The sequence below is a fragment of the Notechis scutatus genome, chromosome 6 (assembly GCF_049901735.1).
Source record: "Notechis scutatus isolate UNSWTSFEM ecotype Mainland chromosome 6, rNotScu1.2, whole genome shotgun sequence".
Lineage (NCBI taxonomy): Eukaryota > Metazoa > Chordata > Lepidosauria > Squamata > Elapidae > Notechis > Notechis scutatus.
Genome location: NC_142014.1, coordinates 71,636,728 through 71,662,942, shown reverse-complemented (window position 1 = coordinate 71,662,942; position 26,215 = coordinate 71,636,728). Strand labels below are relative to the sequence as shown.

The following is a 26,215-nucleotide window of genomic DNA, read 5'->3' as shown; positions in this document are numbered from 1 at the left end:
GCAAAGTCAAGAACAATCTTCGCCTCTTTGATCTGCAATCCTATTTATTTGGGGACAAGAGTTCCCACTGAAAACAACAGGATCTACTTCTCATCTCAAAAAGCCTATTGAGTATCGACTTAACCATACTTAGTAGGACTTACTTCCAAAGAACCAGGCATGGTAGAAGTTGTAAAATGTCACCATGATTATTAACATGCCTTCGCCTGCTATTTCTTTGTTCTTACTTCGTTTTTATGGTCTTTTTTGTAATTTTTAATGCATTTTTCAAAATAATTAATAGTGATAAAATGGTTTTAGGTATTCGATTTGTTTACACTTTGTTGAATGTTGCCCAGAGTCACTTGATCTGATGATGAGCCATGGAGGCGCAATGGTTAGAATGCAGTACTGCAGGCTACTTCTGCTGACTGCCGGCTGCCTGCAATTTGGAAATTCAAATCTCACCAAGCTCAAGGTTGACTCAGCCTTCCATCCTTCCGAGGTCAGTAAAATGAGGACCCAGATTGTTGGGGGGCAATAGGCTGACTCTGTAAACTGCTTAGAGAGGGCTGTAAAGCTCTATGAAGCGGTATAAAAGTCTAAGTGCTATTGCTATATAAATTGGAGGAATAAATAAAGTAAACAGAAAACAGTTTTCATCATGAAAATCTTTTCTCTGGACAGGAAAACTTTATTTTTTTTTTTTAAGTCAGGCTCTGTTGAAAAAAATAAGTAGTCCTTGATTTACGACCATTCATCCAGAGACCATTCAAAATTACAATGAGCTGAACAAAGAACTTAGCAGATCTTAATCAGAATACAGCTGGCACCCCTGCCTGAAGTCACCCTCATCCCTGAGGCAATCAATGTTCCAGTTAAGGATAAGGAGATCAGGGACTGTGTGAGGCAATTATGAGGGCACCTCACTTAACAACTGCCACAACTTACAGTCATAACGGGCAGGCTCCGATTTGGTCATACGTTGAGGACTACCTGTAGTTCAATCCTTCATCCCCGAAGCCAGCCTGACCCAATCTCTTGAACAGTTTGTATAGCTTGAAAAAAGCAGTCTTCAAGCTTTGGGCCATAAGATGCACCAACGTGGCTGAAGAGGCAAAACCGCCGAATATATAAGAGCATATGAATCTGCTTGAAAGCATGACAAGATTTTTTTTTCCCCCTTCAGATTCTTTAACTTTCACATTGGAAGCTCATCTTAGAGTCACCATGAATATGGCAAGGGAAGAAATGCTATTTTGCTCTTTAGTTGTTCCTTGGGGTCGCCTTAACAGGGAAAAAAAAACATAGTTATTTTTTTCCAGTAATGTAAGATGGGCCATTTTACTTGACACATGGATTAGGAAGAAATAGTTTGCTAAAAGCAGTTGAAAGCTCCTAAATGATTAACCAACTGCTCTTTCCAAAAATATTATTTAAGAACTCGATCTTTTATTTTTTTTAAGTAAAAAAATAGTTTTCTATAAAATTTGCGCAATGCAAATTATTCAGAATGCAATGGGAAACAGTTATTTATAAAGTCTAAGACTGTCCTGAAATCTTTCAGAGTTTTGTGAAAGTTTTTCTTTTCCCTCCCGCAAAAGCAACTTCTGTTTTTCTATCTCATCCTTCATGGTGATTACAAGCTTTTTAACGTTATTATTTTAAAAGAGTTTTTGAGTTTCCTTTATCATTTGCAAAACGAGGGAGGATCCAACAATTGCTGGTTTTTGTTAGACATTTTCCCATGTCTCTGAAGTTATCTTGGCACCAGAATTTCTTGATTTAACATCCCAGAAGAAGTTCCCAACATGATGTTTTCTTATATATTGAAGTAAAAGTAGTCCTTGACTTACATCCGCAATTCTTATTAGAATTTCTATTGTTAAGCGATTGTTAAATGAGTTGCACCCAATTTTAGGACCTTTTTTGCCAGAAGTGTTAAGCACATCACTGTACAATTATTCCCCAACTTACAACAGTTCACTTAGTGACCGTTACAAAGTTACAACGGCACTGAAAAAAGTGACTTATGACCATTTTTCAAATGCCCATTGCAACAACATGGTCACATGATTTACATTCAAATGCTTGACAACTGACTCACATTTATGATGGTTGCAGTGATTCAGTTAACAAATGTGGCAAGAAAAGTCGTAAAATGGGGCAAAACTCACTTAGCAACATAACTTTTGGGCTCAATTGCGGTCATAAGTTGAGGACTACCTGTAGTTCAGTGAATCATACAATTGTTCAACCAACCTGGCTTCCCACATTGACTCTGCTTGTTGGAAGCCAGCTGGTAAAAGGCTGCAAATGATGATCACGTGACCCAGGAATACTGCAGCCGTCGTAAATGCACACCAACTGCCGGAATTCTGATCACATGACCGTGGGGATATGCTGCGACGGTCATAGGTGCAAGGACCAGTTTTAAGCAATTTTTTTCAGTGCGTTTGTAACTTTTAGTGGTCGCTAAAGAAATGATTGTAAGTCGAGGACTACCGGTAACAGTACAGGAATAAGTGAGGCTCAGATTCTGAAGAAAAAACTGGAGGACGCAAGGACACTCAGATAAATCCCAGAGAATGAAGGATTGCAAAGATTATTCTTCTTTTGGGGGGGTGAAGATAAATGTTCTTTTACCCAACTTTAATGAGAATAGTTTAAAATGCAGAAGGAACATGTTCTGACCCAACCCTGTTACCAGCAAGAAAATCTCAAACAAACGCAGCAACTCAAACCTTCACATCTTTAATCTACAAATAAACTTCTTCTTAGATAAAAGATGGCTTGCAGCCGATTAGTCCAACCAGAAAAGCCTTGACAGAATTCTTCAAATAAGCCAGTATCTCTACACACGATGCTGGGTTCTTAGGAGTGTTTTTGCCTTCTGCAAAGGCAAAAACCTTTTGCAACTAGGCTTGTATTGTTGGAGGGAGGGGCCATTACATTGCATCCTTACTCCCGAGTCGCCTGTGCTGCTCCAGCTGTTCTCTTCTACGAATCATCCTGTGCTCATGCGCACTTGGCACAGGCTCCTTGGGAACCTCCTCATCACTGCTGCCAGGCCCCACAATCCCTGAAGGCAGCAGTCCACTCCCTGATGGTCCCAGCCCTTCATCAGAGTCCTCGCTCTCCTCCACTGTCTACACCTGCTGCCGGCTAACTACAACAGAACAGTAGAAAATACATTTTACAAACCGATTCAAATAATTTGGATGATTTACAGTGCCTTCCATTTTTCTACGAAAGAACCTCTTGTAATTTCATCAGCTGTTCCTTCACCCAAGGTATTCACATTTCCAGTAAGAAGCATAAATGCCCATCTTTTTCACTGGTCATATCAACATATTTCCTTTCTTTTTCTTTTCCTTGTTTGTTTTATTGTTCTATTATTTTACTTTCGCTTTATTTAAACTTCCTTTTTATTTGTTTGTTGTTTGTGTGGTTGTGATCCACCTTAGTCCATGATAAGATAGGTGGAAAATAAATTTAATAATAGTAATAATAATAGTGGCAGGCAAGCACTAATAATATGTATTATTTAAGGGGCACTGCTTGGCATAAAATTCAGATGTTGTACTAGAAAATTTAGAGGCTAATTATTGCTAACAAACACATAGCAAATTACTATAAAAATAATTTCAGAACTTTGAAAAATTCCTACTTACTAGATTTACCAGTAGAGTTCCCAAACCATCTTTAAAGGCATTGCCACCCATGGCCACTGGAAAAATTAAACATCACTTCTCAGTTTAACTTTCATGACAGATTAAAATGCTCAGCATTCAGGTGACTTTAGGTTGCCTTGGCTGCAGATGACGTCAAGATGTTTACAGTCCCAAATATTCATCATAAAAACAGTTTCAAACAATTCAGGACCAGTAGCACATGTACATTACAATGGAATATAATAAATCTGTCAATATTTCTTCACAGCACCACACTTTGAACCAGTGGAGGTTCCAAGTCTTCTGGAAAAACCAGTTTTCATATGTCTCCCAAAAGCCACAAAGTAAGCAGTTGTTTTCGGCTCAAGAGGGAACAGCACCAGCCAGCAAGGAATGCCTACTTCTGAATGCCTTTCTGTTGGATCTCCCAGTATGGGGCTCTCATTTATATATGAGCAGATCCTACCTGGAACAGGTGATCTCAAGGATAACCAGATCCCAAGCCATGTAGGGCTTTGTAGAAAGCAACTGGGACATTAAATGGAAGCAAACAACCAATCAATGCAACTCTGTAGCAGTAATGCTAGACCTGTCCAAACTTTTAGCATACACTGCACAGGGAAGTTTTGGGATGTTCTTTATGGGCATGTCAAAATGAATAACAGTATAGGTAATCCTCAACTCATGATTGGTTGCTGAGCTATGATTGTTCAAAGTTATGACCACTGGACCATATTTCATTCTGCACTTAGTTCCAGTTTTCAGCAAAACCTATCCAAAGTGAACCATGGAAAGCGCTTAACGGCACCTTGTTCACTTACTGACCGCTGCAAAACAAGTTACAAAAGCCAGACTTATCTTTTCAGGGGCAGAATAGAGATTGCACTCCAAAAATGAGAACAGATAACCAGAAAGAAGTGGTAGCACACGATCAAAAGTAATACATTTGTTGTTTAATTAAAATGCAATTAATATAAATACCCTGTTTCTCCAACAATACGGCCTCCCCCAATAGGAAGTCCCAGCATGTTTTATAGGCATGAAATGAAATTAAGCCCCTCCCCCCAAATTAAGGCCTATATTAAAACATGCGAAATGGGGGGAATGGTGGGGGGGGGCTTGCCATTAGGAAGTACTTTTGTTGCACACCTGGATATGGTGCTGCCTGCGTTGACCCGATACGAAGTGCCCCACCAACGCTGAGGTCAACATCCAAGCCGTCACCGCCTGCCCGAAGATGCAAGGGGGGGGAATTAAGTCACCCCCGAAAAGACGGCCTAGACATTTTTTCGGGGCTCAAAAAAAAATAAGACCCGGCCTTATTATATGAGAAACACGGTAGAACAAGCCAAGTGGCAGGAGGCAACATGTAGCAGCTCAATGTTTGTTTGGTGGAGATCCAAATAAATAGCCCACCACCCATTTTCATTACACAACCAAAAATCTTCCTGGAATCAAAAGCTTGACTTGAGGACTTCTTCTCCTCTTAGCCACACTGGATGAAAATTAATAAAGCATGGTAGATCTTTGCAAATTTCAAATAAAAATTACAGTGGTACCTCAGTACTCACAGTTAATTGGTTCCAGGAAGCATGATGAGTACCAAAAATGATGAGTACCAAACGATTTTTTCCCATAAGAAATGATGTAGTAAATCACAAGGCAGTCAACACCAAGAAGTTCTACCTTGGGCATCGAGTACCAAACAAATTATGAGTACTGGGACAAAATTTTCATGTCAGAATGTGTTGAATATCAAATTTGATGAGTTTCAAAGCAGTTGAGTACCAAGGTACCACTGCCCAGGTAGTCCTCAACTTACAACAGTTCGTTTAGTGAGCTTTTGTTGAATGTAGAATTCTTTATTGGCCAACTGTGATTGGACACACAAGGAATTTGTCTTGGTGCAAATGCTCTCAGTGTACATAAAAGAAAAGATACATTTGTCAAGAGTCAAGAATCATAAGGTCCAACACTTAATAATAGTCATAGGGTACAATAAGCAATCAAATCATACTAGGAAACAGTCAATATAGATCGTAAGGATACAAGTGACCAAGTTACAGTCATACAGTCACAAGTGGGAGAGGATGGGTGATAAGGAGTGATGAGAAGGTGAATAGTAGTAGTAGTGCAGACTTTGTAAATAATTGGACAGTGTTGAGGGAATTATTTGTTTAGCAGAGTGATGGCATGGGGGAAAAACTGTCCTTGTGTCTAGTTCTGGTGTTCAGCGCTCTATAGCTTTGTTTTGAGGGAAGGAGTTGAAATAGATTATATCTGGGATGTGAGGGGTCTGTAAATATTTTCACAGCCCTCTTTTTGACTCGTGCAGTATACAGGTCCTCGATGGAAGGCAGGTTGGTAGTAATTGTTTTTTCTGAAGTCCTAATTACTCTCTGAAGTCTGTGTCTGTCCTGTTGGGTTGCAGAACCAAACCAGACAGTTATAGAGACTGTCTGTTTTGGTTTTGACATTACAACAGCACTGAAAAAGTGACTTACGATCATTTTTCATACTTATGACCATTGCAGCATCTCCACGATCATGTGATTTGCATTTGGATGCTTGACAACTGGTTTATATTTATGACGGTTGCAGTGTCCCGGGGTCAGGTGATCCCCTTTTGCGACCTTCTGACAAGCAAAGTCAACAGAGAAGCCAGATTCACTTAACAAACCGTGTTAATTAACAGCTTCAGCGATTCACTTAACAAATGCGGCGAGAAAAGTCGTAAAATGGGGCAAAACTCACTTAACAAATTTCTCACTTAGCAACATAAATTTTGACCTCAATTGGGGTCGTAAGTCGAGGACTTCCTGTACTAGCAAATAAGGGGTGGGGAGGTAGGACACATTTCTCACTAAATATTCCTACACCAAGGTTTCTACGAGAGCATGTAGAAAAGGAAAAATCAAGAATAAGCTAGTTTTTGTAAGCGGTCATATTAGTACTCCGTAGATTGAGGAATACCAATCCCCACCAGGTCCTCACACAGAAAATTGCAACGCATGTCATCAGTATCCCCATCCTAGGTGTTTACACAACTGACATAAACTCCTGCACACAGTGAGTTCCTTTCAGTTCAGCACTTTCAGAAGTGCCCGTATTTCACTTTGCACATCATTTAACAGCAGATGAAAGGCTGCACTGTATTTCAGCCTCTTCCACTCCAGGGCTTGTTTTCTTTAAACTGTCTTACGTTTTCTTATAAACGATGTTGTCATCTTACATGTTTTATGAACTATTTTGTCAGTTTATAAGCTGTGCCACCACTTTCACATTTTATGCCTTATCCATTTATACGTACACACACACACACACACACACACACACTTTAACTTGAGTAGCGAGCAAAAGTATTCGAAACCTGGCTGTTCTTTTTAAAAGAATTAAGAACTGTTACTTTAAATCAGGGGTCTCTCCAAAGTTGGAAACTGTAAGGCTTGTGGACTTCAACTCCCAGAATTCATCAGCCAGTCGTGCAGAATGGTGCAAGTAGATATAATATATACTAGCTCGCTGTGGTAATAATATCTAACAATTTTTAGGACTTAAATTCAGCAAACTGCAGACGCCAGTTTTATGCATGAGAGGGAAGGAACATCAAAAAGGAATAAACAGATTTCAAAATTCATGGCAAACGTTGAGGCAAACCTTTTGACTTTTCTTTTTGTCTCCAGCTTCACTGGTAACCATGAGAAGTGGCTAAATCTTATTTTCCTACTTTCTTAGATGCCACCTCCATGACAATGTTCAAAATGTAAGATCATTCAAACAGGAATCATACACTGTTGTAAAGAACCAAGTACATTCCTAAAATCACGAATGAGAGGGATTTCAAAATACATAAAAAGATTTTTTTAAAAAACAAGCCGGCGTCAATACTAGCATTCATAACTTCATAACCTCTACATGCTTTCTGAAAAACCGAATGAAATGTGAGAACATTTGTTCTAATTTCAGAATTACCAACATAATCCCAGTTAGGAGGAGTGACAGAAACAGGTAGAAATGAATCAATCTGCAAAGAACCGGGGTTCAAGAATATCAGGAACTGTCTCCAGATAGAGCAAATAACTGGCAGGAGCTAGTAAAGTGATAGAAATGGATTATCTTGAAGTGGCAAAAATTCCACTCAGGTATGGTGTTGAGTAGCAGTATGAGTAAACATACACAGGATGTGATGCGGTAGAAACATCTCCTGAACTTCTATACATAATCAGAATTATCTTAAGGGGTGGGTGACAAACATCTAAACTCCTGACTTATATGGTAGTTCCAGAACTGGCTGCTGTGCCATAGTAGCCAGTCAGCAGTATTCAGAATGATTCTGGGGAACTGAGAAGAACAAACAAGAGAGAATTGTTTGCTGAAACGTTAGCCAACTTTTTATTTATCTATTTAGTAGCCCAAGGCATAAGGACTGCAGGGGAATCCAAAGCAACCTGTTCCTTCCAGACTAAGGGATCTTTTTTTTTTTTTAGTGAATGGGTGGAATATTTTTGTTTGACTCAGATGAGCTCAATGGACCTACAAGCTTGAAGATCCATTACAAGTAGTCCTTGACTTACCAACATTCATTTAATGACCGCTCAAAGTTATAACAGTACTGGAAAAAAGTGACATGACCATTTTTCACCCTTACAACTGTTGCAGCAGCCCCACGGTCACGTGATCAAAACTTGGATGGGTTTGTATTTATGACGGTTGCAGCATCCCAGGGTCAGGTGATCAACTTTCTGACAAAGTCAACGGGGAAGCCAGATTCACTTGGGTATTGCTCACTTAATGACTGCAATGATTCAATTAACAGCTGTGGCAAGAAAGGTCATAAAATGGGGCAAACCACTCATTTAACCACTGTCTCCATTTAGCAACAGATGTTTTGGGCTCAATTGTGGTCATAAGCTGAGGTCTGCCTGTACTGTTAGCACATGTAATTTGACAGACCACCATCGAAAGGTCTGGTTACCATTTAGAAAAGCAATACCTAGAGTTCAGGGGTGTCAAACTCGACTTCACTGAGGGCAGCATCAGGGCTGTATTTGACCTTGGGGAGAGGGAGGCAGGGGGTGTGGCCAGCTTGACGTCACTCGTGTCAGGCATCTGTGGTGGCCCAAGCACCCTCCCGAGCTCCGTTTTCGCTGGAGAGGGTTGCAGGAGGCTGTCACAGCCGAAAACGGAGATCATGGGGGACCGCGTGGCCCTCCCAAGCTCCGTTTTTGCAGGCAAAAGGTTGCAGGAAGCTGTCACAACCGAAAACGGAGTTCGGGGGGGAACACGCAGCCCTTCGAGCTCCGTTTTTGCCAGCAGAGGCAACTCAGGCCAGTCTTTCGCTGCATCCAGGGTGGTCCCGTGGGGCAGATCCAAGCGCCCCGCAGGCCAGATCTGGCCCACAGGCCTTGAGTTTGACACCCCTGCTGTAGTTGAACAGAGAAGTTATCTCCCACCATTATTAGTGATCCTCGATTTATGGAAGGACTGCGGGTTCAATTTCCAATTAAAAAGAGTAATTGCCTAGCGTTGCATGCAAGACATTTATGGAGTATAATTTTGATATCCTCTTTAACATCTAGGGCAATGGGGTCATAATGGGCAAAAAACGAGTGAACCTCATTAATGTTATAAAGTCAACACCGCCATTTGCACATACGTCCAAAGTCCACGTTTTTATTTGTTGTTATGCACAATGAGTGTTTGTATGAACCTTATAAAGAAGTAGGACAGCTGGTTCTGGGGCAAGAATGTGGGATAGGACGACAGGAAGCATTTCAAATCTCTGCTTAGTAAAAGGTCTTGAGCATCGATGGTTGGGTTTTTTTAGTCATATCCTGGACTACATATCAAACCCACAAATACGTAGCCCAATCACAAAAACAGGTGGCCACTCTTATGGCCTGTGTTTTCCTTTCAAGCAATTAATTCCAGACATTTCTAGAAAGAAAAGCTCAAGTTCCATCGACTGAGAAGGGCATTTTGGCAGCCACTCAGCTCACGGATGACAGTATCAGGCTAAAACATAAAATAACCTAAAATGGTAAAAAGCAACTTCCTGTGGTCTCTGAATATCAAAGCCAAACTTTAAGGACAGGCAACAGTGATGGGCACTTTTCTGCTCCTCCTTATGTTTGTTTGTTTGTTATTTCCTGACCAGCACTTTTAGATAATAAGAACTTAGGGAGCTGTGATCCATATACACTGCATTCTCGAACTTCTGGAAGAGACCACATTTATTAATGATCATAAATAAATACCAACTTCCATCGACACAACATTCCTGGGCTGTCTCTTTGCAGTTGAAGAAATGTCAGATAAAATGAAGAAACTGGGGTGCTGCTTATATTCTGATCCATTCAGAGGCTAAGCATCTCACCACATCTCTTGAGACCTGGACAGCTTCTGATTCCCCCAGATTAACACAATCCAGTTTAAGCAATCAACAATCACTTAGTTGCAATCGCCAAGCTCGCAACCTCCTAAAATGGGAAATGTTGGAATCTCACAACACTGCTGGCAGGTTATATCTACACTAAATGCATGCCAGTTTGGGCAGATTTAACTATACTGGTGAATACCTTTGGGCAGGTGCCTTTTTAGATAACCAAGTTCCTCCATCTGACTCTTTAACAACAATATCAACCACAGAAACATGCATTCCACTCGGGCATCAAATTAGGTGAATCCAATGGGATTCATTCCAAGCCAATAACATTTGTGCTGGGTGACAGAAATGCTTTACTATTTTGTTCTACCTACTTTTTCAAAACTTTTTTTCTAAAAACTTCTTACTCATGAGGAAGCCGAGCTTCCAAATCCTTCAAGCCGTTTCGGTGTCAACCCGCTTTCCTTATCCTTGAAAACACTTGCACACATCTAGCATTAGTGAATAATGTGAGGGAGCCACTAACTGTCTGGGAATTTATGGATTCTTTTCCACCCTGAATCAGACACCAAAACTTAAAATTCTACAATATTTGAGTTATTCAAAAATAACAAGCACCACTTCTCAAAACATCTTTCTCTTGCCTAATAAATGAGCCTAATAATCTGTTTTTTATTTCTCAGTGTGTGTTTTTTATCTCGAAAGGTATTCAAATTCATAAATCTAAACAAAGCATTATACTTGTACAAGAGGTTCAATTTTTTTAAACTTCAAGTATTTTTTTACATTGTTAAAATGTTACTTTTTTTTACTCGTGTAATTATGTAAGATCGATCATAATAAAAGTGAATTTTTTAACACTAACTTTCATGTAAAACTTAGTTCATGATTTCTTCAAGTACTTTTGTGTACTTACTTCATGATTTTCCTGGCGCTGTACATTCAAGGTTCAGGCCAGAGGTGTTCACATCATTTGACAAACTTTAAAAGGAAACACTTTTTTAAAAAATCTGCATCTTTCATTTCCCACTGTGGGTTTAATTTCAAATCATGATGTTCTTTTACAAGAATATGTAAAAGCACCTACTGTATTTTCATAACACTGTTCTCTACACAGGACAAGGGAGAACTATTGTAATGTCAAAGTTTTACAGTCCAGGGCAATCAAAAACTTTGACACAATTCACAAAGTACAGTAGTTCTTTTAAAATACAAAAAAGGAGTTTAAAACTTTGAAACAAAACTTTGTAAATTTACATATTCCCAGGTTAAATGCAAACTACCATTTTCTTGTTTTCTTTTGGTAATATATATTTTATTTTGGAACCACCCAGTTTTCATTTCCAAACAACATTGTTCAAGTTGGCTGAATTAACTACAGAGATTTAAGATATCCTACAAGTTGAGAAATGGCACTGCTGAATAGCACTGTTGTTTAATGGCCCTAATTTAATTCCTGTTGCATAATTAGCTCCATATAGATGAATGGAAACCCAATTAGGGATACTGATTTTTCTTACCACATAAATTAAAATATATTGAGAAGTTTGTGTAAGCAAGTGATAGCAGCCAGACCCTTATTCTATACATGTATTTTTTAAAAATACATATGGTTGACATATTCATATAATAGCCATACTTTCACCCTCCCCCCTTGGTTTTAATTAGGAAAGTATGGTTTCATTTTTTTTTTATTTTCCCTCCCACAGTGGCACAAAGGAATATGACAAAGCATTGGGGACAGAATCCAAGTTTCAGGATCCATTTTTACTTGTGGTTTTTGCTCTTGAGAAATATGGTCAATATTCCTTCTTTTCCTTAAATTTATTAGTGTATTTGTGGCCAATTAAACCTCAAGCAACCTGCAGCAGACGAGACAAGCAATCTGAAAACAGTGTAAATTTAAACAATGCCAGCATTGAAGAGAGGAATATCTGCCAGCTGTTAAAAGTTTAATGTCACTGCCTTGAAAGGGAAGGGATTAAAATGAATTTTTGTAAATAATACCCAGTCAAATGGCATGCACCTTAATACATATGCAAATGTCCGGTTTCACTGATTTTACTGGACCTCCAAGAAACCTTGTTTAGAGCTACAGAATGTTCTCCTTTCTTCCCAATCCTTTACTATGAATTCCAATAAAACTTTATCTTTTCTAAAAAAAAAATGGAAGACACAAAACTTCTTCCATGGTATGTGATTAAAATTCTTTTCTTCTTCAAACTTAGCAAAAACTTCACATCTCCAAAATAACCACTGGAAATTCCTAGTACTGTTAAAGCATCCATTGAAGCATCATATTATCTGATATTATGAAGGCTAATTATTGTACTGCCCAGTGGAATTGAAATATTCACATTTAAAGATCTGTCCGATAGTAAATTGTAAGTTTCAATTCAACATTTTTCTAGGACTAAGATCTTGGCTCCTTAAAACAAAATTAAACAAGCAAGTTTTAAAAGGTGAAAAATAGCTTTAAAACGGAGTAGAGAAAATTAACTTGCAATATTGCATTTCTATATTGGCCTTTTGGAGCTTTTTGTCACAAAGAAATCCAATTTCTGGTTTCTTCAAGTTATGAAAAAAGTTTCTCTAACATCTCAACCATCCCAAACTCAAACAGAGACACCACAGAAGTTCCAGTCAGAAAATCCAGCTACATAAGCTGTTACAACCAACGGAAATCTAGCTATAACATGGTTAAGCGTGCAAAAAAGCAAACACCCCAAGTAACTGAGTTGTTGAAGGCCTTGTCATGAAAAAGATACAACTCGTTAGTACCCCTACATAAAACAGAGCTTAACTTTTTGCTTGCTTTGGATTCGTAAGACATCAGTTAGCTGCAGAATCAGCACCAGCCTTTCAAAAACAAGTCCTTTTCCTTTAAAACATACAGAGACCTTTTTTGCTGATAAATTCTTCTCTCAAATAATTCTCAGAGAGGGATGATATTTAAAGTTACGCAAGAGAGCTATCACAAGCTCACAAGCAATTTACACAGAAGGATGGAAAAAAATAGAAATGCTTTTAACTCAGACTGGGATAGGGGGTCTTCAAACGGTGGGGTCAGCACCTCCACCTGGAAGAGGGGTCCTGATCCACTTCTAAAGTGGTCTCAACATTTATTTTTTTAAAAAAGAAAAACACTACCCCCTATGCATGCCTGGCCTTTTGCGATTTAATCAACCCAATGAAATTATGAATTTTCCTCATAGGGGGCTGCACCTAGTGCGGGGGGGGGAGCAAATCTACTACCAAGTCTGAAAACTCTACCCCTACCGGACGCAACTCCTGAGAAAGCAAGTGATCCGGTATACTTCGAAGGTACTAAGAAAGCATTTGCTGGCTGAATTACCCTACTTTTTTCCAATGGTCACTTAAGTTCCCATCTTTAGGACTGCAAATCGGGTCTTCCGCCGAATGGTTTCGAACTGGAAAGGAAAGCAACGAGGGGAGTCCGGGGCTTTAAGGGATGGAAGGGACGAGGGGTCGCCGTTCGCTCCTTCGGAATTTTGGCGAGTTTTTCATTGGCGGATCCTCCGGGTCGCTTCCCCTTTTCAAGGGAGAAGAGAGAAAAAGAAAGAAAAAAGCGGCGGCGGCGGCCAACTTTGTTGCCTCGGCGCGGATTTTTTGCAAACTCTCCCCAGCCGGGCGCCGACTTCAGCTTGCTGCCCGCGCCTTTCTCCGCAGCGCCCCAGCTTACCTGCTCGCGAGGGATGCAGGGCAGAGAGGTCCTCCGGTGGCTCTTGCCGCCGCAACCTGCCATCTCGGCGGAGATCACGGAGCTGGACCGCCGCCTCCTCTTCAAGCCCGCCGCGTCTTCTTTGGCCGGCCGGGCGTCAGCAGCGGCAGCGGCGGCGGCGGAGTCGGCTCCTTCCGCTCCTGCTCGGCTCTTCTCCTCCTCCCGCTTTCCGGAGGGGCGGCCCGACGAGGCGTGCCGAGCGCAGCTGGCCAGAAGGATGCCCAGCAAAGCCAGGAGATAAGCCAGGTGAGGTCTCCACGGCGGCCGGACGCCCTCCAAGAAGACGAGCGAGGTGAGGCGGAGCGCGCTAGTCAAGGCCAGCATGAGGACGCCGTGGCGGAACCGGGGCAGAAGCAGCCATGCCCAGCCGGCCAGGCTGCTCAGCCCCAAGCCGGCGGCGGCGGCGGAGAGCAAGCGATCTTCCCTCGGTGCCGAGCCGACGAGCGCTTCCCCGCCGCAGCAGCAGACGGCCAGGAGCAGGACGGCGGTGCGCAAGCGGAGCCCGGCGCGCAGCAGCTCCAGTCCCAGCCAGAAGTAGGCGGCCAGGAGGAGGCAGCAGCAGCACAGCGCCGGGCCGGGCGGCGGGGACCAGCTGGGCTCACCTGGGGGGAGCCCTTCGCCCGCTTCTTCTCGATCTCGACCTCGGACGTCCGGCCCCAGGCGGGTCCCCAAAGCCAGGAGCAGCGCCACCGACCCGGCGCCCAAAACCCAGGGAAGTTTGTTTCTTTGACAAGTCCGGGGTGACGCGCTCTCGCCGCTGAAGGAGCCTCCTTCCCGCCGGTTGCTGCTGCTGCTTTGCTTCACTTCCTTCGGGCCGGCTAAGGAGCAGCAGCCGTTGCAACGGGCTCCGAAGGCTCCCTCTTCCGCCGCTGCTGTCGCGGCGACCGTTGCCGAGGCGGGCTCGTCCTCCCGCGGGCTCCAACCGGCCCGAGTGGGGATCGCGCTGGCCGAGTCACCGCTCGCGGCCATCGCGAGGATCCTTTTTCCCTCCCTCCCTCTCGGGGAGGGGGAAGGGGGCAAGATTTAAAGCGAGATCGACCCCCCTTCCTTAAGTCTCCTTCCAATAATAAAGCGGCGGCTTTGCGCGGGAAGGAATTGCCAAAAAGGGGTTGGGGGGGGAGGGGAGTCCAGCCGTTTGCAACGTTGCTCGGAAGAGTTGGGGGGTTCGAAGTTGGAGCGGGCGGGGGATATTTTAGCAGGCGCGGGAATCGGAGTTACTGCGGTTCTGATCGAAGGGCTTGGAAATCCGTATTTCCAGGTTCCCCCCCCAAATAAAAAAGAGGATAAGAAAGATAAACCCAACACCTTAAGTCTTGCAAAAGCCTTGCCCTGCCAATTCCAAAATCAGAAACTGAAGCCGCGGAAAGGCGTCCGGGTTGCCGGGCGATGTTGCGGTCCCGGCCCCGCGCTCTGGCTTCTGCACCCGATCCTCTGCCCTGGCTCTGCGCGCTTCTCTCATGCCGCCTTTCTGCTCCGGCGATCCTTCCCGGCGAGGCCTGAGCGCCCAGGCGCTGCCGGGCGCCCCCCCACTCCCTAGCTGAGGAGGGGGAGAGAGGGCATCAGCACCTCGTGGCCGAATCGCACTGGGAGGAAAAAAGGAAGCGGACGCTCCGAAGGCGCCCGGCGAACAAGTTGCGAAGTTTTCGATCCTGCAAGAACGCGGCAACCGAAACACTCGAGAAAGTCGACCCGGAGGGGACGGGGCAGGTGGGGGGGTCCCAGGAATGTGGATCGTTGGAGGGGAAAAGGCAGGTGGGAGCCCAAGGGCGCGCCAGCCCGGGATCTACTTTGGAGGCCACCGCCGGCGAGCTTCCAGCCTCCGCTCTTCTCGGCGCGCCGGTGATGAGGAACTGAGCCGGACGGCCGAGCCAGAGATGCCGAAGAGCCAATCAATTTTCCCGTTGGCTAACACCTCCGCCGCAGGCGCCGGTCCAGCCGCCGTATCCTGGCTGGGAGGCTGGGCTGGGGGGCTCCTTGCACGCGCGCGCGTGCACGCAGCCAGGTGTGCTCGCTTGATCGCCTTCTGCAAGTAGAGTCTCCAGGCTGTCTACAGTAGGCAGGCTACGAAACCCAGGAAAACAATACACAATGAAATGAGATGGAGTCGTGAACAAAGGAAAGGCAGTTGCTATCTCAGTGGCTTCGCCGGACACCCAATTTGCAGCGGCCACTGAGCCTTTGGGGCACTGCGAACCTCTTTGTGGGTCAGATCCCAAGGAACTCCAGGGACTTCCTTCTGAGTAGAAGAATAGGATGGGATCATGCGGTCAGCCCATTGACTGCAGTGAAATTTTGCACATTCAGCTTCCAGTCGGTCACCCCTGTTAAGTGACTGGATTTTTGTGATGTGTACCCAAAAAGCACCCCTGTCTTGTTTAGCCTAATGTGTTGGGTGAGCCTAGCCAGGAAATCATTTTGACTCTTCTCTCAGGCTGTAAAAAAATAAAAAGCTCTGACACTAGCTGTCTGCTCAACAGATAGAATCAGAGTTTGTTAAATAATTCAGACTTGCTCAACTTGACAAAGTGCACTAAACTATGGATCCTCGTTTCCAAGGAATCGGTGCTCTGTTCACATAACATACTTAAGCCAAAATCAAGCCATATGACACCATCCAGCCATATGAAACTAGTGGGTTTCATGGACTCTGGGATGCAATACACCTCAATTTTAAATCTGGAACAAGAATTCTGACATTGATTTTGTACGGCTTAAACATAGGTGCCCCCAAAATGCAGTTACCTAGGTAGTACCTAATACAAATTTAGAGATTCTTCTGTTCTACTTCGAAGAACTTTGAGCTTTGCAACACAGTAAACCATAAACCATAGATTATTTTCTAGATTTGCAAAACACACTGAACTACTGAATTAGTTTTTAGGACAATTACAGTTTTATCTCACTTGTGGGAACCCAACCCGCTTTGCACACTAAGCAACAAGTTGTGTTTCACAGATAACTAGTGAAGCCAAGCATACTGCCAGTGACTTAAACAGTGTGGTATCTGAAAGCTAAGAAGCTGGGATTAATTCAGACAAACTAGAAACACCCATTTATTTTAATCTGTGAGGGTTTTCCCCCCACTTCCATTCAATTGTGTCCAATCCTTGGACAAGTCCCTGCATTTTTCTTTGCAAGTTTTTTTCAGAAGCAGTTTGCCATTGCTTTCTTCCTAGGGCTGAGATAAAATGACTGGCACAAGACAAAACCTATCCCTATCAGACCAGACATATGCATCATTAATAAATATATTTGCTTTTTTGGTGATAAAATTTCCAATGAAATAAAGGACAGGAGATATTCTTCATGTCTTAGGTGTCTGGGGCATGTATACATGGATGAACTTTTCCTGCAAATCACTAAACACACATCCCTTTGTTATCTGAGCATGAAAACCTCACAACCAAAGTCTACGTCAGTGCTGTGCAGTTGTATATTTAGCAAGCAGTGAGAGAAAAAAGTGTTTGCCAGCATGGGAACACTAAAAGCTAAATGCCTTTCCATCCCACAAAATAGGCCAGTGGTTTGAGCAATGTTAAGTTCTTAATATTTATTTGTGTCTGACTTGAGTTTTATGCTGTGTTCACTGTCTGACCTTTTGGGTTTAAAGGGACTAGAGAGATGCACGTAACTATTACGAACGTAGGAGTTTCAAATAGAACATACAGAATTGGTAGATACAGTGATGATGAAACGTCTTTGGATCCTAGTTCAACCAATGTGGCTGGCCAGAAGAAGTACTTGTAAAGCAAATACACTTAAAACCTTCTCAACTTCCAAATGTGAACAAAACAGTGCCTTATTAATCTGGTACGATCCTGTGCAGAGAACAGATTTAACAGATTTAACAGATAATCAGAGTTGGAAGGGACCTTGTAGGTCATCTAATCCAACCCCCTGCCCAAGCAGGAGACCCTACATCATTTCTAACAAATGGTAGTCCAATCTCTTCTTGAAAGTCTCAAGTGATGGCACTCCCACAACTTCTGAGGGCAAGCTGTTCCATTGGTTGATTGTTCTCACTGTCAGAAAGTTTCTCCTTATTTCCAGGTTGAATCTCTCCTTGTTCAGTTTCCATCCATTATTCCTTGTCTGGCCTTCGGGTGCTTTAGAAAATAGCTTGACCCCTTCCTCCCTGTGGCAGCCCTTCAAATATTGGAAGACCACTATCATGTCTCCCCTGGTCCTTCTTTTTACTAGACTAGCCAAGCCGAGTTTCTGCAACCGTTCGTTGTATGTTTTAGCCTCCAGTGCCCTAATCATCCTGCTTGCTCTTCTCTGTACTTTTTCTAGATCTCAACATCTTTTTTATAATGTGGTGAACAAAACTGGATTCTCTAGGTGTGGTCTTACTAAGGCTTTATAGAGTGGTATTAGTACTTTTGATCTTGATTGTATCCCTCTGTTAATACAATTTAGGATTGCATTAGCTTTTTGGCTGCTGCTGCTGCACACTGCTGGCTCGTATTTAGCTGGTTATCCACTAAGAGTCCAAAATCCCTCTCACAGTTACTGCTATTGAGCCTGTTTTCACCCAGTCTATATGTGTCCTTTTGGTTTTTCTTGCCTAAGAGTAGGACTTTACTTTTCTCACATTGAATTTCATTTTGTTAGATATGTCCCAGTGTTCTAGTCTGTCAAGATCCATCTGGATCTTGAGCCTATCTTCTTGGGTGTTAGCTATTCCTGACAGCTTAGTATCATCTGCAAATTTGGTAAGTTCCCCTTCTATTCCCTCATCTAAGTCATTAATGAAGATATTGAAGAGGAGTACTGGGCCTAAGATGGAACCTTGTGGCACCCCACTGCTTACTTCCCTCCATGTAGACTTAGACCCATTAAGGACTACTCGTTGAGTACGGTTTGCCAGCCAGTTGCGAATCCATCTTGTGGTAGTGCTATCTATTCCACTTTTTTCTAGCTTACTAAGAAGTAGGTTGTGGTCTACTTTGTCAAATGCCTTGCTGAAATCTAAATATATTATGTCCACAGTATTTTGCTGGTCTACTAATTTAGATCCACTTGGTCCAGAAATGGTCTTTAATTCCTCTTCTAGATACCAGCATAATTTTTTTCAAATGTGGCATGAACCAGTCTAATATCATGTATGCCCTGTTGGACAATTCAGTGGGGAATAATAATACAATCTGAACTTTGGGAAATTCTTCCTCACCCACCAATATGTGACTTATTTTCCCTGCCTACCCTCAGCTAAGCATCAACAGGAGATAGTGGAATGCATTTGACAAAGCACTTCTGTGTGCATAGGTGTTCATCTTTTTTAGTTGCTGGCATAAATAAATAATGCATGAAATAAAATGGCCTTGTACTTGTCCTTATAGAAACAAACAGCCATGAATTAAGTGGAAAATTAGTCTGGGAGGGAGGAGGAGAGAATTGCTCAAAAGAATTTAAATCTGCTGATATAGGTGGTAGAAAATTCTGCTGAAAATTCTGCTGACTCCATAGCAGCAAGCCATAAATCAAATTTGAGCATAATTCGTCTCTTTTAGATAATCAACTTTGGCCAAATGTACACACTGATATTCAATAAAATTCAAGAATTGCACATTGGTCCATGCTGATCAATAGGCCACAATTTGCCAACAATGATAGCAGAATTGCCGTATCATACAAATGCAAAATAATACTGATATGACATTCTTCTTATACGCATATGACCATTCTGTTCCTAGAACCGAAATAGAGTGACTACAGGTAGTCCTTGACTTACAACCACAATTGGGGCCAGAATGTTCATTCCTAAGCAAGATAGTTGTTAAGGGAGCTGTACTCATCTGTAGGAACTATTTTGCCATTGTTGTTTTAGCAAATCACTGCAGTTAAGTGAATCGCAGAGTCATTATACAAATCTGGCTTTCCCAATTGACTTTTTTCAATGTCATTGTAACTTTGGTCACTAAAAAAATGCTTCTAAGTCAAGTACCTGCAACCCATTTGACTTTATGTCTAAAGTGGGACAAGAACTCATGATCCACATTTTGTAGCCTGCAGATTTAACACTACCCCAAACTGGCTCTCAAATTTTCTTAGAAGCACCCAAAGTGATAGCTTCATTTGGACTGGCTTTAAGAATTAGACATTACTCTGCGCGGTTTCGATCCATGCTCGCCGCTGGAGTGCCCTGAGCCAGCTGGTTTCGGGGCTAAGCCACCCCGTAGAGGTGGTGAAGAGAGGGGAGACTGCCTGCAGGGTTGAGGAGAGCCGCATCTCTCCTCCTCAGCTGGCCATTACTCCCTTTCCCGAAGGCGGTTGCAACGGTGGTCAGAAATGGCCACCCCAAAGAAGAACTCGACTGGAAAAGAATGTGCAGGAGGAAGATAAAAAGAGAAAGTTTTGGTTGACCGGGTCAAATAGCAAAAGCAATAAATAAGGTACCCTGGAATTTAAACTATTAAAAAAATAACACTGTTCCCAAAGAAGATTTTCAAGCAACGAAGGAGAGAGAAAAGGGAAAGGATTTGGGTATTTTTCTCTCCTCTTCCTTTCCCTATACTGACAGCTAAGAGACTTAAGCAAGAAATTGAAAAAAAAATCCACTTTGACATCAATAGGCATTTAAGCTGAAAATAAAATGTCAAAGGGATAATAAAGATTTCTGGATATTTAAAAGCTTTTGAAAGCAGGAAAGGAGAGAAAAAGAATAAAAGGGCAGGATCTGGAAGGAAGGAGACTGCCTGGAATTAAAAAGAACTTACAGTAAAATCTCAACAAGACTTCTAAAAGATACATTTTAACTGAAACATGGCAACAAAATAGTAAAACCTCAGGAAGAGAAAGTGAAAAAAGAAGTAAGAAGAAACAGCTCAGGAGTATTTTGATTACTTGGTGACTTCTGGATTTTTGGTTACTGCATTTGAATGATTAAAATCAATTGGGTGGTTGTTTAAAAGTGTTTAAAATGGCACCACTTTTAGAAGAACTGAAAACGGAACTTAAAAAGTACAAAGAAGATGCACAAGAAGGGAGAGGTTCTTTTGGCTTCGTATTTCAATTCTTAGAAATGGAGATTTGGAACTATGAGAATCAACAAGAAACGCCTGCAGAACAAGAAGACTGGGACAAAGAAGAAGCCATCTTTAATGAACAAGTAATTTTATATGGGGGGGGGGGAAGGAAAGGGGGGAAAGAGAATGAAAAGTTTAAGATTTGGAAAAACAACCCCCAAAAAGAATAGTTTGAAAAATAAGTATAAAATTGGAAAGCAACAGAAGAGGGAAATGCAGAAGAGAGAATTAGAAGTAGAGAGACAGGGGGGTAAAAGGGGGAGGGACAAGAAGAGAGGGAAGAAAGAAAGGAAAAGAAGTTACAAAGGACAGAAACAAGATATAGAGAAACAGGGCCTATTTAGAGATAATGGGTGAAAATCTAATTGAAAAAGGGATTCTGCAAAGGTACATAAGATAGGATTGTTATATTAGAAATAGAAATAATTTCAGAAAATAGGAAACAATGTATGATCAAAATAATGGATAAAATAGTTATCATAATTTATTGGAATATTTGTTAATAAATAAATGTAATAAAATGAATATTTAATTATTTATAAAACATAAGTGAAGAGAAATAGGGGAAAAATTAATTATGGAAAGATTATACGTGTCCCCAAGGAAGTATGATATTTAATTGAAAAGAAATGTTAAAGATGTTAAGACTTTAATGAATATTAATGATAGAACTGAACTGGAATGGAATGAGGGTTTTAATTACATATATTTATAATCTTTATTTTTAAAGAATATAGTATGTATTTTAAGAATGTACCAAGCAGAATTCGATTGGAAGTTATGTATTATGTACTATATATATTGAATGTTATAACCTTAAGGTATACATTGAAGTTTAAATAAGAGTTGAATGGATAAAATGAAAAGATATAAAGGTGTCATACTCCAATTAGTAACTACAGGAGAAAAATTGTTTAATGAGAAAAGATAATATGAAATTGAAACAGGACAGACAAAAGTATAAACATAATGATTTGAATTGAGATGAGATAATCAAAATAAAGTTGAGAAAATTAAAAGAGGGGGAAAACTATATAGAAAATGCAAAATAGTAATAAGATATGGAATAGAACACAAAAATGAGCATGAAATTGAGTTTGTGTCTGTATAAAGAAGTATAACCCGGGACCATGCTATTTTCAAAAAAGATATTTTACTTGTATTTTGTGTGTGTGAAAACCCAAATAAAACTTTATATATATAAAAAAAGAATTAGACATTACTTTGATATTTTGGTAGCCTATCAGAATTGGGGACTCTTATGTACTAGTGGTGGGATTCAAATTTTTTTACTACTGGTTCTGTGGACGTGGCTTGGTGGACGTGGCGGGGAAGGATACTGTAAAATCTCCAGTCAGAGGTGGTGTTTGCCGGTTCTCCAAACTACTCAAAATTTCCACTACCGGTTCTCCAGAACTGGTCAGAACCTGCTGAATACCACCTCTGTTATGTACCCATCCTAACATTTTGTTAAGATATTTAAATTTAGTAGCCGGAGCAGTGGAGTTGTGCTGTGAGCCACAACACACAGTTGTGGCATGCATAAGTGGACCATTGTGCTTCCCGTCCCTGTCCTTTTGTCCCTATTTATTCGTACCTATTTCCTGTATTCTCACTCATGTTTATATTTATACCTATTATCTTGTAAGCAATTGACAAATAAAATAAATAAATAAATAAATAAATAATTGGTTGGAGAGGGCGGGCTCCTGTGTGAGGCAATCTGCGCTGTGATTGGTTGCTGTGGGTGCGAACGGGGAGTTTCCCTTTTTTCCCGCCTTTTATCTCCTATGTGCTCTGTGATTTACCTCATGATGCTCCTGTTTGCCATCTTGTTTGCTGTATATATAGATGTGAAATATATTTATTTATATAAAACTAGAAGTTTGTGTCAGCGTCTCCGACTCCATTTGTGCACCTGTTGCACAATTTCCTGACACATTTCAAATGTAGGGAAGAAGTTTGTTCCCTTGCCAATCCCTTCAAAATCTGGATAAATCCCAGCATTTAGTTAAGAGATGACTTTGTTCCTCCTCCCCAATACAAGCATCCCTTCCTTTTTTTTGTACACACACACAAACATATAACAAACACACACACACATACACACCCCAGGTTCCTACCACGAAAATTTGGCAGCAAGGATCAAATGACAGCAGTGTGATTTTCAGTTTCCATTCTGAGAACATGCAGCATTCAGAATATACAGATATTGATAAATAAGCTCATATACTCGTGTTTAAACAAAACTAAAGCTCAGAAATAAAACAAGCCTGTTAATTCTCCTGTTAGTTCAATATTTTAGTTTTTAAAATATGGATCCCCTAAAGTTGGGGAAATGGAAGAGAACAGCCTACTTTTGAATTCTTTTAGAATATATTCTGATATATATATTGAATTTTGGGTTTAGAAAGCTCTGCATGGGGGGATTGTCTCCTTGAAGCCCTTTTGTATTGAAAAATATATCAACAATGGCTGGCTGGAAAATATATCAACACTTGCTGGCTGGAAATAGTCTGATTGCCAGTTTTGTCTGGAAGTTAAGGTGATGGATTCAAAATTTAGAGATCATGAGTTCCAATCCTCCATTAAGCACAAATAATAGCTGATCTGGGTGACTTTGAATCAGTTGTCTTTTATCCCAACTGCCCTCACAGGATTGTTGTGTGGAAAATAGGAGGCAGCAGCATTGTTCATAATCCCTTAAATAAAAATAATATTGTTAAATTAGATCCAGCATTGAGGTTTTTGATAATTCCATTGTAACTTGTTTGTCTACGTAGGATGGCTGTGACAGAATTTGACTCATTTTAGCTTCTTTCTAATTTTTTGTAAATGGAAATATGATTAATAATGTTACCACGTACGTAAATTAACATAAATCTAAGATGCATAGAAAAAAAAATGGAAAATACAAAAAAAATTACTAAGAAACAAGTGAAAAGTAGTGTACATGAACACATTTGACATATATGAAGTATCATCATATTATGGTCTATTTCTGCTGAGGTAAACCATTAACTCCATTTGATAGACTAATAAAGGAGAATATTTGTAGCTCAGGGTTGAAATAAGGGGTCCTTGGTGCTCTCTGAGTTTGGTTGTTTTCTTGCAGACGTTTCATTACCCAAACTAATGTTAGTCCTGATAATGTTACCTGAGTAATGAAACATCTGAAAGAAAAGCAAGCTCAAGAGAGCACCAAGGATCCATCAGATTTGATAGAATTATTGTTACTTCAGTTGTCTCATTATTTTAACTTTGTGATTTTCTTCTAAAAGGGCAGTTAAAGAAGCCTTGTTAATCCACATCTCAGCTGTTATCTAGACTTTTCCATTGTTAGGCAATTATTATTTCAGCTGCTAAAATTAATATTTATCCATAGCGATGGATAATATTTTCTTCTAATGCTGCAAATGATCACTAGAAAACCCCGCCAAGTCTTTTAATAATGAACCATCTCAGAGTTGAGTCTCAAACTCTTTCATTTTCCCATGGCTTGTGCATGAACGCTGGGCAGTGATTGCAGATTCCCATGTGATGTTGTGTAGTGTGGAATGCATTGCCTGTTCCTTCTTATCATGTGTTATGATGATTGCACTTGAAATAAATGTTATCAGGCAGACACTATTGTTTTTAAATATTTGCATATGTGCATTAGGTTTTATAACTTGTTTGCTGTGCCTGGCTATTTTTAAGTGCTATCAGCCACTTGCTAGGACACCTTAGAAATGGATGCCTGTTTACTCTGTATGTGTTTACTATAGGAATATGGATACAAAATGAAAACTTTAGGGATTGCACCAGTGATTTTCTGACTTGGACAAGGCATTCACAGTACTGATGTCCCCAAATAACTGAACCACTGAATTCCAAACCCCTGTTCTGTTCATTATTCCTGATAAGGTAGAGTTACAATCCAAAACATGCATGATTGTTTTGAAGTCACTGTGAATCATACAACTTTACCTTATTTTCCACTTTATAATTTTTTAGTATTTATTTATATTCCATCTTTATTATTTCTATAAATAACTTATGGTGGCAAACATAACTGATACTAATTTCTTCTCCTATTTTTCCTCAGAACAAGCTGCTGAGGTGGGTTGGGCTGAGAGAGAGTGACTAGCTCAAAATCCTCCAGCTGATGTTCATGCCTAAAGTGGGACTAGAACTCACAATCTCCTGTTTTCTAGCCTGGTGCCTTACTCACTAGACTAAACTGGCTATCATTTTCTGTTATTCTATTGTTATATACCAGCTGGAAGAAATGTCCATCTGGGTTCAGTTCCAAGTGAGGAGAAAGACACTAGAAACATGTCAAACAAATGGCAACTTCAAATCTCAACAAGCAAATGCTCTGTCTTAAATATTGGCAAAAAAAAAATATCAGAAAATAAAATACAAGCTGAATAGCCAAGACCTTGTTGATGACCTTAACTATGTCAAGGATCTTGGAGTATTCATCTCTAATGATCTAAATGCTAGAGCCCACTGTAACTACATAGCCAAAAAGGTATTAAGAGTTGTTAATCTAATCCTGCGTAGCTTTTTCTTCAGTAATATCACACTATGAACTAGAGCATACAAAACATTTGTTAGACCAATACTTGAATACAGCTCATCAGTCTGGAACCCGCATTACTTATCGGATATTAATACAGTCAAGAAAGTCCAGAAATATTTCATGAAAAGAGGTGTCCACTCCTCTACTCATAGCAGAATATGCCGCCAGACTTGAAATTTTAGACCTAGAAAACCTAGAACTATGCTGCCTTCGGTCCAATCTAAGTATAGTACATAAAATTATCTACTGCAATGTCCTACCTGTCAATGAATACTTCAACTTCAACCATAACAACACAAGAGCAAACAATAGATACAAAGGTGAATTGCACCAAGCTTGATTGCAGGAAACACGACTTCAGCAACAGAGTGGTCAATGTCTGGAATACTCTACCTGACTCTGTGGTTTCTTCCCCAAACCCCAAAAACTTTAACCTTAGACTGTCTACTATTGACCTCACCCCTTTCCTAAGAGGCCTCTAGGGGGCGTGCATAAGCGCACCAACGTGCCTACTGTCCTTGTCCTATTGTTTCTTTTTTATTCGTATTCGTTTCATGTATTCATAACCATGTTTATACTTATACCTGTTATTTAATACTTGCTTGATAAGTAAATAAAAAAATAAAAAATAAAATGGAAGCTGTTTGGAAAGATGGTTTAACAGGGCTACACAGTTTGAGGTCCTGGGCAAACAAGCACATGGGAGAGACGGAGAGGGAGAGGGAGGGAGGGAGGAAGAGTGGGGGGGGGGCTTGAACTTGCTTCCTGTTCCTGTGAAAGAAATGTATTCTGATTGGTTGTCAGACTCCCCTGGGGCCATTCAGGAGTAACTTCATAAGC

The 26,215-nt window shown here is 40.9% G+C and overlaps 1 protein-coding gene and 1 long non-coding RNA gene across 3 annotated transcripts in view; one reads left to right on the top strand and one right to left on the bottom strand.

Annotated features, from left to right (window-relative positions):
• The window catches only part of PDE3A (phosphodiesterase 3A), a 272,636-nt gene extending 256,917 nt beyond the window's left edge, over positions 1-15,719 (bottom strand). Inside the window, exon 1 of one of the 2 annotated variants that reach the window (XM_087968745.1) lies at positions 13,742-15,719. In XM_087968745.1, the coding sequence (XP_087824871.1) occupies positions 13,742-14,749 (1,008 nt within the window). In that variant the 5' untranslated portion in view covers positions 14,750-15,719. The remainder of the gene's footprint in view (positions 1-13,741) is intronic. The other variant, XM_087968744.1, reaches the window with a different exon arrangement.
• On the top strand, positions 13,906-26,009 carry LOC148130246 (uncharacterized). The gene is made up of 2 exons (XR_015750166.1): positions 13,906-14,026; positions 24,896-26,009. It is a non-coding gene; the product is annotated as an uncharacterized LOC148130246 (long non-coding RNA).
• Positions 26,010-26,215: the final 206 nt, after the last annotated feature.